Here is a 13416-nt window from a genome sequence, read left to right on the forward strand (position 1 = left end):
GATGTTTTATTTAAATTTGGTCTGCTTTCATTTCGCCGATATCAGAGCTGCAAATCAATGCAAACGACAAAACAGAACAATAACAGTTTATGGAATTTATGGACTCTTTTTTTATCAATAAATTAAATATCAGTGTCCATTACATATAACTTTCATAAATACTTATAAAGTATCTTTATAGCATATTTGTATATACACGTTTTTACATTGCTAAGTAAACATTCCACATTTTTGTTGTTAATGGTAATGTGATCCACAATTTTTACCTCAGTAGAGACAATTCTTATAATTTTGTTCTGATGACGACCGCCCCCTGGTCAAAACCGGTCAACCAATAAATTTCATCTTGCATTCTCACTGTGTTGGTGATCTGTTTTAATTCTTTAAGTTTATACTTTGGATACAGACCCTGCTGAATACCACGTGGTATCCACTTGTAAGAATCTTCCACAATTTTAACTTCAAGGTGTTGGTCTCCAGTTTTGACTTTGTTTGTAAATGAAAATTTTGACAAAATGGCTGTAGTGATGCACTTTTTAGCTCACCTGTGCCAAAGGCTCAAGTGAGCTTTTCTGATCAAAATTTGTCCATTGGCAGCGTTGGTGTTGGCATCAGCCTAAACTTTTCACATTTTCATCTTCTTCTCCAGAACCACTGGGCCAATTTCAACCAAACTTGGCACAAAGCATCCTTGGGTGAAGGGCTTTAAAGTTTGTTCAAAAGAGTCAAATTTGTTTAAAGCATCCCCCCCCTCCCCAGGGGGGTGGGGGGGGGTAGAATGGGGCCACAATAGGGGATGAAAAATTTACATACAAATATATAGGTAGAAAATCTTTCAAAATCTTCTTCTCAAGAACCACTACAGTAGGAAAGTACAAATTTACATGAAAGCTTCCCGACATAGTGTGCAGATTCAAGTTTGTTAAAATCATGGCCTCTGGATGTAGGATGGGGCCACACAAATATATAGGGAAAATCATTAAAAATCTTCTGAAGAAGAATCACTGGGCCAGTAAAGTTTACATTTACATGAAAGCTTCCTGAAATAGTGCAGATTCAAGTTTGTTATAATTATGACCCCCCAGGGGTAGGATGCGGCCACAATAGGGGATCAAAGTTTTACATACTAATATATATAGAAAATCTTTGAAAATTTTCTTCTCAAGAACCATTGGGTCAAAGAAGTTTACATTTACATGAAAGCTTCCTGACATAGTGCAGATTCAAGTTTATTAAATTCATGGCCCCCGGGGGTAGGTTGGGGCACAATAGTGACCAAAGTTTTGAATGCAAATATATAGGGAAAATCTTTAGATATGGGGCCAAGGTGACTCAGGTGAGCGATATGGCCCATAGGCCTCTTCTTAACATTGTGATGTACTCTGAAAATTACATCATGATCATACAATTTCAAAAAATTTTGTATACTGTGAATGTTGTATTTTACTCAATTTCATTGGAATTAATATTCAGAATATCACTAATGTGAAATGGTATGAATGACTTTATTATTGTTTTTGCTATATAAATGTTAGATGAATAAATTTGCTATTTCTTCTGGATAACGCTAGTCGTGAAATAGTTTCTGAACTATCTCACCCTGGGGAAATACTGTAAATGTATTACATTTGGCTGTGTATTCTATTTAGCGCCTTTGGCGGAACGCAGCTTCCGCTAAATCAAGTACATCGCTAAATGCCATCTGTAAATCTAGATGTTTAAAGTAATTCAGGAATATGCTAAATCAAATCTACGCTAACTTGTTGAAAAAATGATTTCCGCCAAATATCGTACACGCCAAATATAATACGTTTACAGTAGTCTCGAAACTATTTACTGGATGCTATATTTCCTGCGTTTTCTTTTCTGTGACTTCAAAGTCTGATAACTCTAATTAGTTTACCACACAGATCACCTTGGTCGATTCCATCTAATGCCAAATGTTACTTTGGTATGTCTGACACAAGTAAAATCTACTTCAGTATAATAAAACACCTATTTACTGGCTGTGAGGACAATAGCAAGTTTATTGCCCCTCTCAACAGCAACTGTTTCCCTCGGCTGCGCCTCGGGAAATTGTTGATGTCTTGGGGGACAATAAACTTGCTATTGTCCTCACAGCCAGTAAATAGGTGTATAATATATGTGCATGATATGTTTACTTATCACAATCACAAATTATTTTGTAGGTGCCTCCCACCCAGTAATTCTGATCCATTACCATGGCAATTTTCCAAACACATAAAGGATGCAGTTCTGCCATTCCTTAGATGTGCAACTGTACTGTACCATAATCTGACTGGGGTCCCTATCCCAGCCAGACTTCAAGGCAAGTCTCACTTTAGTTGTGCCCCTGTACTGTACCATAATCTGACCGGGTCCCTAGGCTATCCCAGCCAGGCTTCAAGGCAAGTCTCACTTTAGTTGTGCCCCTGTACTGTACCATAATCTGACCGGGTCCCTAGGCTATCCCAGCCAGACTTCAAGGCAAATCTCACTTTAGCTGCCCTTTAGGAGGATTGTTAAAAATGTACAGAACCTTTTGATAAATAGATCATGTGTTAAATCATTGTTTGAATATTTGAACATCTTGAAGACATAGAGCAGTTTAGTTAATTTTATAATTATAAGTATGTGGGTGGGTGTTGGTGTTTTGCTGTACAATAACTTTTCATGTTTTTTTTGTTTGAAGAGTGGACTGAGGAGACTGATGCATTCTGTTCTTACCTATCCCTGCCAACAAATTTCTCTGAATTATTCCTCAGCCAAGGAGAACTACTTGAGGGATTAATCAATCGGTAGGTATTGTAAACCAGGGTAGCTACAGTCAGAGTATAACTGTACGGCAAGATCTCTAATTAGTTGGTGTAATGTGGCAGGATCTCTACAGTAAAAGAGCTGCTAAACAGTGGATGTAGTAGAGCAAGATCTCGACAGTAAACAAACTGCTTAAGGTAGCTCCACCTTCATGTTCATGTCATTGTGACTTATCAATATTTATGGTTGAAAATGGAAAACTTTTAATTTCCACTCAATATAGCTTAATTTAATTAATAGCCATAGAAGATGTATATGTTGCCATGTCAGACATGCATACGAAAAGAGAAGTGTAGGTCAACATCAGAAAATCACATTTTCATAAAACAGAATAATAAAAAATAGATAAAAACTTGTTGATATGACAAATTTTTAATGTCAACAGTTTAGAAAAACTGCTAATATATAGATATTTATAAATTAATTGTGGATATTAGGGAAACCATTGTATAATAGACATACAGTAGAGAAAAAGCAGCATAGGAGTTATTGTCCTTGACAACATTTTTTTCATTATAAATAATTGATTAGCTATGGAAAATAGAAAATTTTTCACTGTCGTTAGTTTACCAGATTTTCTATTTTATCCAGTGAATAAAATTCCTCTAAAAGATATATTTCTATGATGTGTAAAGTTTAATTTAATAGATATTTTTTGCCAAATCCTATGACATCACACGAGGATCGATCGACCTTAATTAATCAATAGAGATTTATTACTGTTCGTTATCTTCACCTTTCATGAAGTAAAACAAGATCACTAAAGTTAGAGAGCTGCGTGAGGATTTAATCAATCAATAGGTATAGTAAAGCAAGATCTCTATACAGTAAGAGAACTTCACTAGGGATTAATCAATCGGCATGTGTAGCAAGGCAGGATTTCTGCAATAATTTAGATTCACAAATTTTGATGAACATCATTTCGATAAAGGTTTCATATTGAAGTAAATTAAATTTTAGGAGAAAATAAACTTGGCTGCAATATATACCAGCTGAAATTAAATTTTTCTTGTAAATCTATAAATGTACTTGGTACTTGCATGTATATTGGTGCTATTAAAATTTGGTGTGCTTTCCAAAGTAAATATAATAGCATCATTTTAAATAGACTTGGAATCTAGTATGTTTTTGTAGACAAATGCATTTGAATTATTGTATTTACAGTAATAGGATATTGTAAGTGGTACAGATATATGACGGTTTTTCTGTGTTGTAGATGGTACAGATATATGATGGTTTTTCTGTGTTGTAGATGATACAGATATATGACGGTTTTTCTGTGTTGTAGATGGTGCAGTAGTGACATCTTAAGAGCGAGGCTATCCTCCGCTACTTCCCAGTCTCTGGTGTCCTACCCTCTCTCCGTGAATCACCTTATTCACCTGCCAGACGACTACAGTCAATTGATCAATCAAATCTCTTCGTTCACGTAAGCATCTCTTTCTACATGCAAGTTGATCTTTTGATATACCAGAAAATGGGTTTAAGTAGAAAACCAATAACTGTTTTCATTCACAATGCACCGAGTTTATATAATGAATGGTGCTGTATACATAAAAAATCTAAGGAGTTTCACAAATACAGGTGACTCTTAAGGACTTGAACTTCAATGTCAAGAAGTGGGGTCCAGATATTGTTTCTCTGTATATCAAAGTATATTTACTCTTGAACTTTTCTTTTCTTCAAGTTTTTGAATCTCTCAAAGTAAAAATCATGGTCCTGTTCCTATATCATGATATTTCACTCTTTAAACTCAAAGTATCTGTTGTAATTACCAATCTGATTAAAATCGTATAATCAAACCATGGGATGACAATCAGATTACATGAGTAAGTGAAAGTTTGATTTCAATCAGACTGTTGTAATTACAAGCTGTCAATCAAGTTCTTGAACCTTACATAGAAAATTTGAATGGCTTCACAGGCAATGTGTTTATATATACATGTGGAACTTCACCAGTTGGGTGCACCATGTTTCCACAAATCAATATTATGTTTCTGCAAAAAAAAAGTTACGATTCCGCAAATTGTTTTTCACTAATCTTCAAAATGTATGGCATTACAATTCCACAAATATCTTACCTGGATTACAGGTAAATACAAAGCATTCTTACCTGGATTACATGTAAAAGTATAACATTTCTATGGCATAATTATTTTAATATTCTGACAATACAACTTGAACATACAGCACTGCATAAAATACTAGCATTCATTCTTAAATATTTACATTCACTGAATCTTTTCTCCTATATTTCTTTTGAAATTGACATTGCTTTCATCATGCAATAAATACATGTTTGTTGCAAACTAGTTCGATCCGAGTTTTCTAGTACCACCTGTCAGCAAAATCATTACCAAATATGGAGTGTCATCAAGGTCAAAGGGTGTGTTGGCTGTTCCATTTTATGTAACAAATGGGTCAACCATATATTTTAGATCTTAATTCTGGTTTATATTTTTAAATTATACATAAAATTATAAATAATAAAATGTCTTTCTTGATAGTTTCATTGGGTGATGAAGGTAGCAATCATTGCAGGAAAAAATTGCATAACCTGCTTTCGGCAATGCCAGCTACCTTCATCACCCAATGAAACAACAAAGAAAACATTTTATTGTTTAATTGTAAACAGTAGCATTACATTGAATATTCTAAACTGTGAATGCATAACATGCTATTTGCTTGTTCAGACACCAAATTTATACTCAACAGCCCTTAAGAAACTTTGTGTTTCAGATATTTCGCATATTCTATACACAAGAAGTCAAGTTTTTCTTTGTCACTTTTATGCACTGTTGCTGGTGCTCTCAGAAACATGTTTTTGATGCAAGGTTTTTAAAGTTTTTGCAACATGTCTGCGAGTACCAATATATTTGGGTGTGGGGAATAGAATTGAGAACTGAAATAGGCATGGGAAGACTTTGGCCTATTTGTAGTGTGCTTTCCCCAATATTTGGAGTTGCTGCCCTTTGTGGTGGAAACCTAGTCTTAGATTCTGCAAACACATCAGGTCTTATAATCACATGAGTTGAACTTATTGCCACAGGTAGAAATGTAATGCTGAGGTACAATGATAGCTGTATATTTATTTGCGGAAACGTAACAACACTTTGCAGAAAAGTAAAAATATTTTTCAAAATTTGTGGAAAAGTAATATGCCCCACCAGTTATAGGCTTCCTGGTCACTGTAGGTGTTGATTAGGCAATTAATTTAGATGATTTAATTTTAGCACTGACTAAGGTATGAAACATGGATGTTAATTTTGAGACCTGAAAGTAAGTTTGAGAAGATAATTAAGAGATTGTCGATTTTAAGTATCATATAGAATATTAATCAAGCCTGATTTTTTCAAAATGTCAGTATGGCAAACATTGCTCATTAAAGTCTTCAAGAACTGAGTAGCAACACCGAGCAACCTATTTGTATAATATTTGAAATATATCGGTCGGATTGAACATTTCTGGATTTAGCCAACTCTTAAAAACTTGAACGCTTGATCTCTGTTTTTCTATGCTTCCATGGACCTTAAGTTAACATGAGTCACTTGTATTGGGAAGCAATACACGTATCAACACTTCGTCGCGAGTTACGTCCCTTTGCGGGGTCAGCCAAAGGTCAATCGGTGAAAAACCAAGTTTTCCTTCTTTACCTTACCAAATGTAAGATGTTATTACTTTGAATTTTAGCCAATTACCAAGTTTTCATACAAGTTAATGGTTTGCCCCAATCTGGGGCATATTGTAGTTTACTGCAATTGATGGAAAAATAACAGATGTCAAAGCTACAGATAGGAAAATTACAAAGGCCAACGTAGGGAAATACGATTTTTATCCGGGAGATGGTGGACAAGGGACGTAACTTTCGCGAAGTGTTGATACGTGTATTCATTTCATAATTTACATCATAATTAGCGATTGAACATTAAAACCAAACAACAGCAAAGACCTACCCCATCTTTAACTCACAGGGTATTACAAATTTAGAGAGCAGAAGCAAGAACATTGAAGTTTGTTTTTACTTTATTATTAATAGAAATTGTTTTCTCATACTTTGTAGATGTCCAAGCTCTAATGGCAATGACAGCCAGCTGCCCACCATGTGCTTGGTGTGTGGGGTTGTTGTTTGCTCTCAAAGCTATTGCTGTCAAACTGAGATCAAGGACACCAAAGTTGGAGCTGCAACAGAGCACACACTCAGGTGTGGGTCGGGGATGGGAATCCTGCTCAGGTAAGTTCAACTCTGGAGATATTGGAAATTAAGCTGCAGGACAGTACCTCATTGTGGGAAAAGTTGGGGTTGCCTATAGAGGCTACAGTCAGAGAGCTGAAATCTTGCAGCTGTAGAAAAAAGAAACGCTGATATTTATGAGATTTCTAAAGTTTTGAGGCATGTTCTGCTGATCCTCTGAGCCATATATGCACATCATGACACTTTGGTCAAAATTTTGTCAAAAAGTATGGTCCTGGTGTCCAATTAATAATAGTTTTGTTGGGAACTTTGTTACCTATAGTACTAAAAAGAGTCTAATCCGTGAATGAATTGTAGGGATTCATGATATTGGCAAGTATAAGTAATGCAGTATGTATGGTAGCACAAGAATTGTATGTTGAATTGTCAGTTATCTGTTTGAAACCCTCATTGTATGTGCCTGTTTGTGTACAAGGACACATAACACTTGTGAGGAAATTCTCCACTTTGTTGAGGCTTGTATTGTGAAGGATTTCTTATTAGGACAAATTAATGTATATACATTTCATGAACCTCTCAAGCAAGCAAGCAAAAATAAGTCTCTTTTTCACACTTTTGAAACTACGGTACATGTATACTATAAATGTTCTTATATTAACACAATAAAAAAATTAGCACATTTTTAACCGAGTTGCAACGAAGTTGAACTCGGCTATTGGTTTGGTGATGCGGGCGGGTGGTTGGGCGTCAACAATTGGTTTCCGGATGATAACTCGAAAAGTTTACAATCTAATCAAATGAAACTTTGATATATTGTTGGATACCAGGTAAGGAAGACCCCTATTAATTTTGGAGAAAAATGGTCAAAGGTCAAGGTCACTGACCGAAAATACATGTAGAATGAAAATTTCAGAAAAATTTGGTTTCCGGATGATAACTCAGAAAGTTTAAATCCGAATCAAATGATACTTAAAGTTTTTGTTATGTACCAAGTAAGGAAGACCCCTATTGATTTTGGAGAAAATAGGTCAAAGGTCAAGGTCACAGTGACCAAAAATAGATTGAAAACATCAGACAAATATGGTTTCTGGACAGTAACTCGAAAAGTTTAAAACTGAATCAAATGAAACTTGGTTATACATGTATTGTTGGATAGCAGGTTAGGAAGACCCCATGCAACTCGGCTCATGCACCCCAGGGTGCATATATTGATTTTTCAAAGTAAATATGATAGTGTAATCATAAGATATTAGTACATTTTGGAATCTGATACCAGAAAGTATAGTCAAATACTAGAGGAGTACGTGAATTATCACAAGAACAGTGCAAATAGAACTAAAATATGATTACCAATAATATAGGTACATTTACAGTACTGTCCATGTATGAGATTGTTAAAAAAAAAATGATTTTGTTTCAGGGTCCGAGAGTGCCAAATAGTTCTCTTAGCTGGAACAAAGGGCTGCTTCATCCCTGCTCCATATGTTGATAGCTATGGAGAAACAGACCAGGGATTAAGGTTAGAAATTATCCCCATAGTTTCTAGAACTCTTGTTACTCAATATCTTTTATATTCTATATAAAAGTTATGAAGCAGGGGTCCAATCACTGATGAAACAGAACATTTACTCATAAGGTTAGGATGATTAAACTCAATACATAATTATGTTCAACTATCATAGGCATGTTGTATAATGATAGGATGCAGTGTTTTTGTCTGTTCTTCCATCAGCACCTTGTGGAAAGGATGAAAAGATCAAAAGTCAAGGTCATACGTACATGGCTATTCATAAAGAAAAACAGTACTACATGTAATAAGGCTAGAATCACCAAACATGGTGTACATAGTGTTGGTTCCAAGTAATTAGCATATTTTGAAAAGTAATAATGTTGCTTCTCAAGTTATGCTTTATTAGAGTGAAATATTTCACTTGATATTAGATTAACATTTTATTGATTAAAGACTTTTCAATATCAGAGAAAGTGTGGAAAGAAAAGAGCCATTTTTTGACCAATGAATGATTTATATTTGGTTCTTAATGCATTGGACTTATTTTAATGCATCTTTTGACACTTTTTAAATGCATATTATTTTTCAATCATGCTATGAGTTTGATATGTTGTAACTTTTGTTGTAGACGTGGTAATCCTCTCCATTTGTGCAAGGACAGCTACAAAAACTTGCAAAAAATGTGGTTTACCCATTGCATCCCAGAAACAGTGGCTCACAACATAGAATCTCACATGAACTTGATGAGCATTCACTGGCAACACCTTTGATATTAGCTAATAACTTAAGCCAACTGGTAACAACTGTGTGTCATGGAATACAACACAGCCTTTGTAGAGGACAGGTGTGGGGAGGGATGTGTGGAGTTAGCCACATTGTTCACATTTTATTTTCATTTGATGCAATCTGTTAGGGTTTTTTCTCTCTTGTTATTTCTCTTGAATTTTTGTGATTTATATTTGTTGAAAATGAGAATATTTGGAGCATGTATGCAGATTTTTTTTCTTCTAAGGTATAAAGGGATAGACATGTATACTAATGATGGTGGAATTCTAAGTTACTTTATGTGCATATATCTAAATGTTTAATCCACTGTATACTAAATATAAAACCATAGATTGTATTCAGGACCTCAAAAAATTTCAGGTATTTTGATTTTCTGAATGACTGCCAAAGGAATGTCTTTTAATTAAATTTGTGTACATGATATGATAATAGTGGTTGATTCAACTGAGCAGAAAAAGGTACATAGTGCAGTTAAATCTAATTTGGGTAGAATGCATGTTCAGAAAAAAAAATTATAACATTTTTGCGATATTATGCCTTTGTTCCTGCAGTCCAAAAGCTTACCCCTAGCATTCTGTGTTTTACTTCAATTTCTAGTTCTTTGGTATTTCTCTCAGTTTTCCAAGTTTTAAAGAGGTTCAATGCCCAATGATTTTCTCTCAGTGTTATTTTGTACAACACTGTTAATTCTGAGACAGGATCTCCAAACCACTGCTTGGCATCACTGGCCTGCTTAGTTTGTTGGAATTCTAATTCAGAATGTGGATTTTCATTTTACTTGTTTAAAATGTTATCCAAAAGAGAGTTAGTATCAATAGCAGATGCACTGGTTTTATTTCTGAAAGTAAAGTATTGAAACTACCTCTTCACCACTGTTCATTATTGCAACAAATTGTTGACTGACTTTCCTTGAGTGATTGAATTAAAACAAGAGTTCAGTTTTTACTGCCACAAAAGAAAAAAAAAACTATTTCTATTTCTGTCTACTAATGGAATGATTTCAGATGGAAAACCAATGATGCTTGAATTGTTATTGTCTAATTATCAGATCTTCAAGGTACCTTAAACTATTCAGCATATATCCAATATTACATATCATAAAAAGCTCAGGAGTGGTTTAGGACAGCAGAGGGGAGTGTAGTGGGTAGTAAATGAGGATTTGCATATTTCCCAAATATTCATTAGCTTAATGCTATATCATACTTGCAATACAATTATGCAAACAAATTATAAATTTACTAAAATAGTGTTGCTGTTTTCTTTTTTTTTTTTAGTACTGATAACTAATGTGCGATGCATTTTTGTAGGTGCTCAAAAAGTTTCTTAAAGATTTCCTGTTTGGTTCAATTGTTGTCTATGCTGTTGAAATATAGATTTGGCATCTTTTGTTTTTGATTCGATGAACATGTTTTGCATGCTTTGTTTTATTAATGTATTGGATTGTTAATTTACCTTATTAGTGCTCATTATGAAATGTGCTATTGCCATGAAGAGTCATATATCACCATATATAAAACTGTTTTACTCACCATGTTACAAAATTTTTGTCTTTTCTTTGACAAGTGGTTATGTCATCTATAGTGTACATGTACTGGCAACACGACTAGTCAAAATAAGCTAAAACAGCTTAGAAATTTCAGTTTTAAAACAGAGTAATGGCAGAGTGCCGTGGATTGAAATTTTAATGCTGGCATTATAAAATATGCAGAATTAAACATGCATATCTTTTAACCACTTTCAAGATTGTGTTGTTTGCTGGTTTATGGGATGTTTATATGCTTTCCAATTTTATTTATATTCTGCAGGCATTCTGTGCACTTTTACCCAGTGAATCGTTTGATTTGTAAACAGTGCACATGTACAGTAGATTAGAACAGAAATAAGCTACATATACTTTTACAAGTCTTTCATTAGGCATGTATAGTTGCTTGATAAACACATTCTTTCTGTAACATAACATGTATACTGTATATTTTTCGATGCAAAAAAAGACATCAATGGTTACCTGTTATACATGTAGGAGTTTTGTTTAATAACTATATAAATCTTTTATGTTGATCTTAAATGATGATTTCAAACCATTTATTTTGGCACACTGATATGGTAAGCTTTCAGACTGACAGAAAAGATCGATGTATGTTAAAGATATTTTTTCATTGTTTATTGAAGTGTTGAAGAAATAACCTCGTGTGTTGGTACAAATCTGTCACCATTATATTATGAAAATGTAAAATGCTTACACATTCTTAAAATTAAATATCTATGAAAATTTATATGTTTGTTACTTTTTCATCTTTAAAATGGCTAAATACAGTGTACTTGTAAATCAAATATATTATATGCTAGTCAAAAACGGGACGTATTATGGTATATTGTCTGTCCAGACCTTGTAGGCAGTCATTGGCTCTCGCATACTCACCCTCTCTCACACACTAGATCTCATTCTCTTGCAATTTTTACACACTTGCTCTTACTTGCTCACTTTCATTCTCACTCTCTAACACTCACTCTTTCACTTTCATTCTCACTCTCTAACACTCGCTCTTTCTTTCACTTTCACACACACTTACATTCTCACTTTAACACTCATTCTTTCTCTCACTTTCATTCTCACTCTCTAACACTCATTCTTTCTTTCACTTTCGCTCACACTCTCTAACACTCACTCTTTCTCTCATTTTCACACACACACACTCACTGCATTCTCACTTTCTAACACCCACTCTCTCTCATAGTTTGTCACACACTCTTTCTTACTCACACACTCTCTCACTCACATTCTCTCCGACTCCTGTCTCTATCTCTAACTCGCACTCTATTTTTCTCGTCCCTTGTAATAATGAAATAGATATAGCACCTTATATAAGGCCTTTACAACAGCATCTCGATTTAATGCACTAAGCTGTGTAAGAGAGGAATCAATATGCACTTGTTTTCCAATATCAACATGTATACAATCGTGTTCTTCTTTAGAGAAAAATACAGTTTACACTAATGTGTTAACCTCTAATTTGACTATGTATTGTTTTGTTCCTTGTTCAAATGAATTCCACCTCTACAAATACTGTAGTTGAATAAAATATCTGAACCATAAGGACGTTATCAGTGGCGGATTTAGAACCCTCCCTTCCCCCTTTTTGTGAATAAAACTTTGTAGAACAACCAAAACAGTACAAAATTTGAAAATTCTTCCAAAGATTATCGGATATATATCAAGATTTATACATATAAACATCAAGATTATCGGATATTCATTCAGACTTACGAATATAAACATCAACATTATGGAATATAAATAAAGATTTAAGCATATAAACATCAAAATTATCGAATATACATCAAGATTTACGCATATAAACATCAAGATTATCGAATAACACATAAACACCATTATCGAATATACATCAAGATTTACTATCATAAACAAGATTATCGAATATTCATCAAGATTTACGTATACAAACATCGAGATTTACTATTATACATGTAAACATCAAGAAATTGCATGCATATAAACATCAAGATTATGGAATTATAAATCAAAATTTACGCATATTTAATATCAACATTATGGAATTATAAATCAAGATTTACGCATTTAAACATCAAGATTATTGAATATACATCAAGATTTACGCATATAACATCAAGATTATCGAACAGTCATCAATATTTACGCATATAACTAGATCAAAACATCAAGATTATCTGAATTTAATATACATCAAAATTTACCGATATAAACATCAAGATTTGTATTATATTTAAACGTTTTACGTTATAGGGATCACGATCGACAGAGGCACCTTATTCCATCTCTGGTATGCCCAGGGTTACCTGCCAGCCGTTTTAACTCACCTAAGCCAAAGGCTCAAGTGAGCTTTTCTAATCGAAATTTGTTCATTGTTTGTCGTCCGTATAAACTTTTCATGTTTATATCTTCTTCTCCAGACTTGAACCACTAGGCCGATCTCAACCAAACTTGGTACAGAGCATCCTTGAGTGAAGGGGATTCAAGTTTGCACAAATGAAGGGTCAGCCAGGCAACCTTCAAATGGGAGATAATTACAAAAATATGGTGGAGGTCATTTAAAAATCTTCTCAAGAATCA

At 34.0% G+C, this 13416-nt stretch overlaps 1 protein-coding gene across 6 annotated transcripts in view; it reads left to right on the forward strand.

Annotated features, from left to right (window-relative positions):
* LOC125652030 (E3 ubiquitin-protein ligase UBR2-like) overlaps positions 1-11578 on the forward strand; it is an 80891-nt gene extending 69313 nt beyond the window's left edge. For 5 of the 6 annotated variants that reach the window (XM_048880914.2, XM_048880915.2, XM_048880916.2 and 2 more), the window contains 6 exons: positions 2190-2329; positions 2693-2798; positions 4106-4246; positions 6878-7048; positions 8430-8528; positions 9148-11578. In XM_048880914.2, the coding sequence (XP_048736871.2) occupies positions 2190-2329; positions 2693-2798; positions 4106-4246; positions 6878-7048; positions 8430-8528; positions 9148-9289 (799 nt within the window). In that variant the 3' untranslated portion in view covers positions 9290-11578. Of the gene's footprint in view, positions 1-2189; positions 2330-2387; positions 2409-2692; positions 2799-4105; positions 4247-6877; positions 7049-8429; positions 8529-9147 lie in introns of all 6 variants that reach the window. The other variant, XM_056164578.1, reaches the window with a different exon arrangement.
* The last annotated feature ends 1838 nt before the right edge of the window (positions 11579-13416 follow it).

Source organism: Ostrea edulis, chromosome 5 (assembly GCF_947568905.1).
Source record: "Ostrea edulis chromosome 5, xbOstEdul1.1, whole genome shotgun sequence".
Taxonomy (NCBI): domain Eukaryota; kingdom Metazoa; phylum Mollusca; class Bivalvia; order Ostreida; family Ostreidae; genus Ostrea; species Ostrea edulis.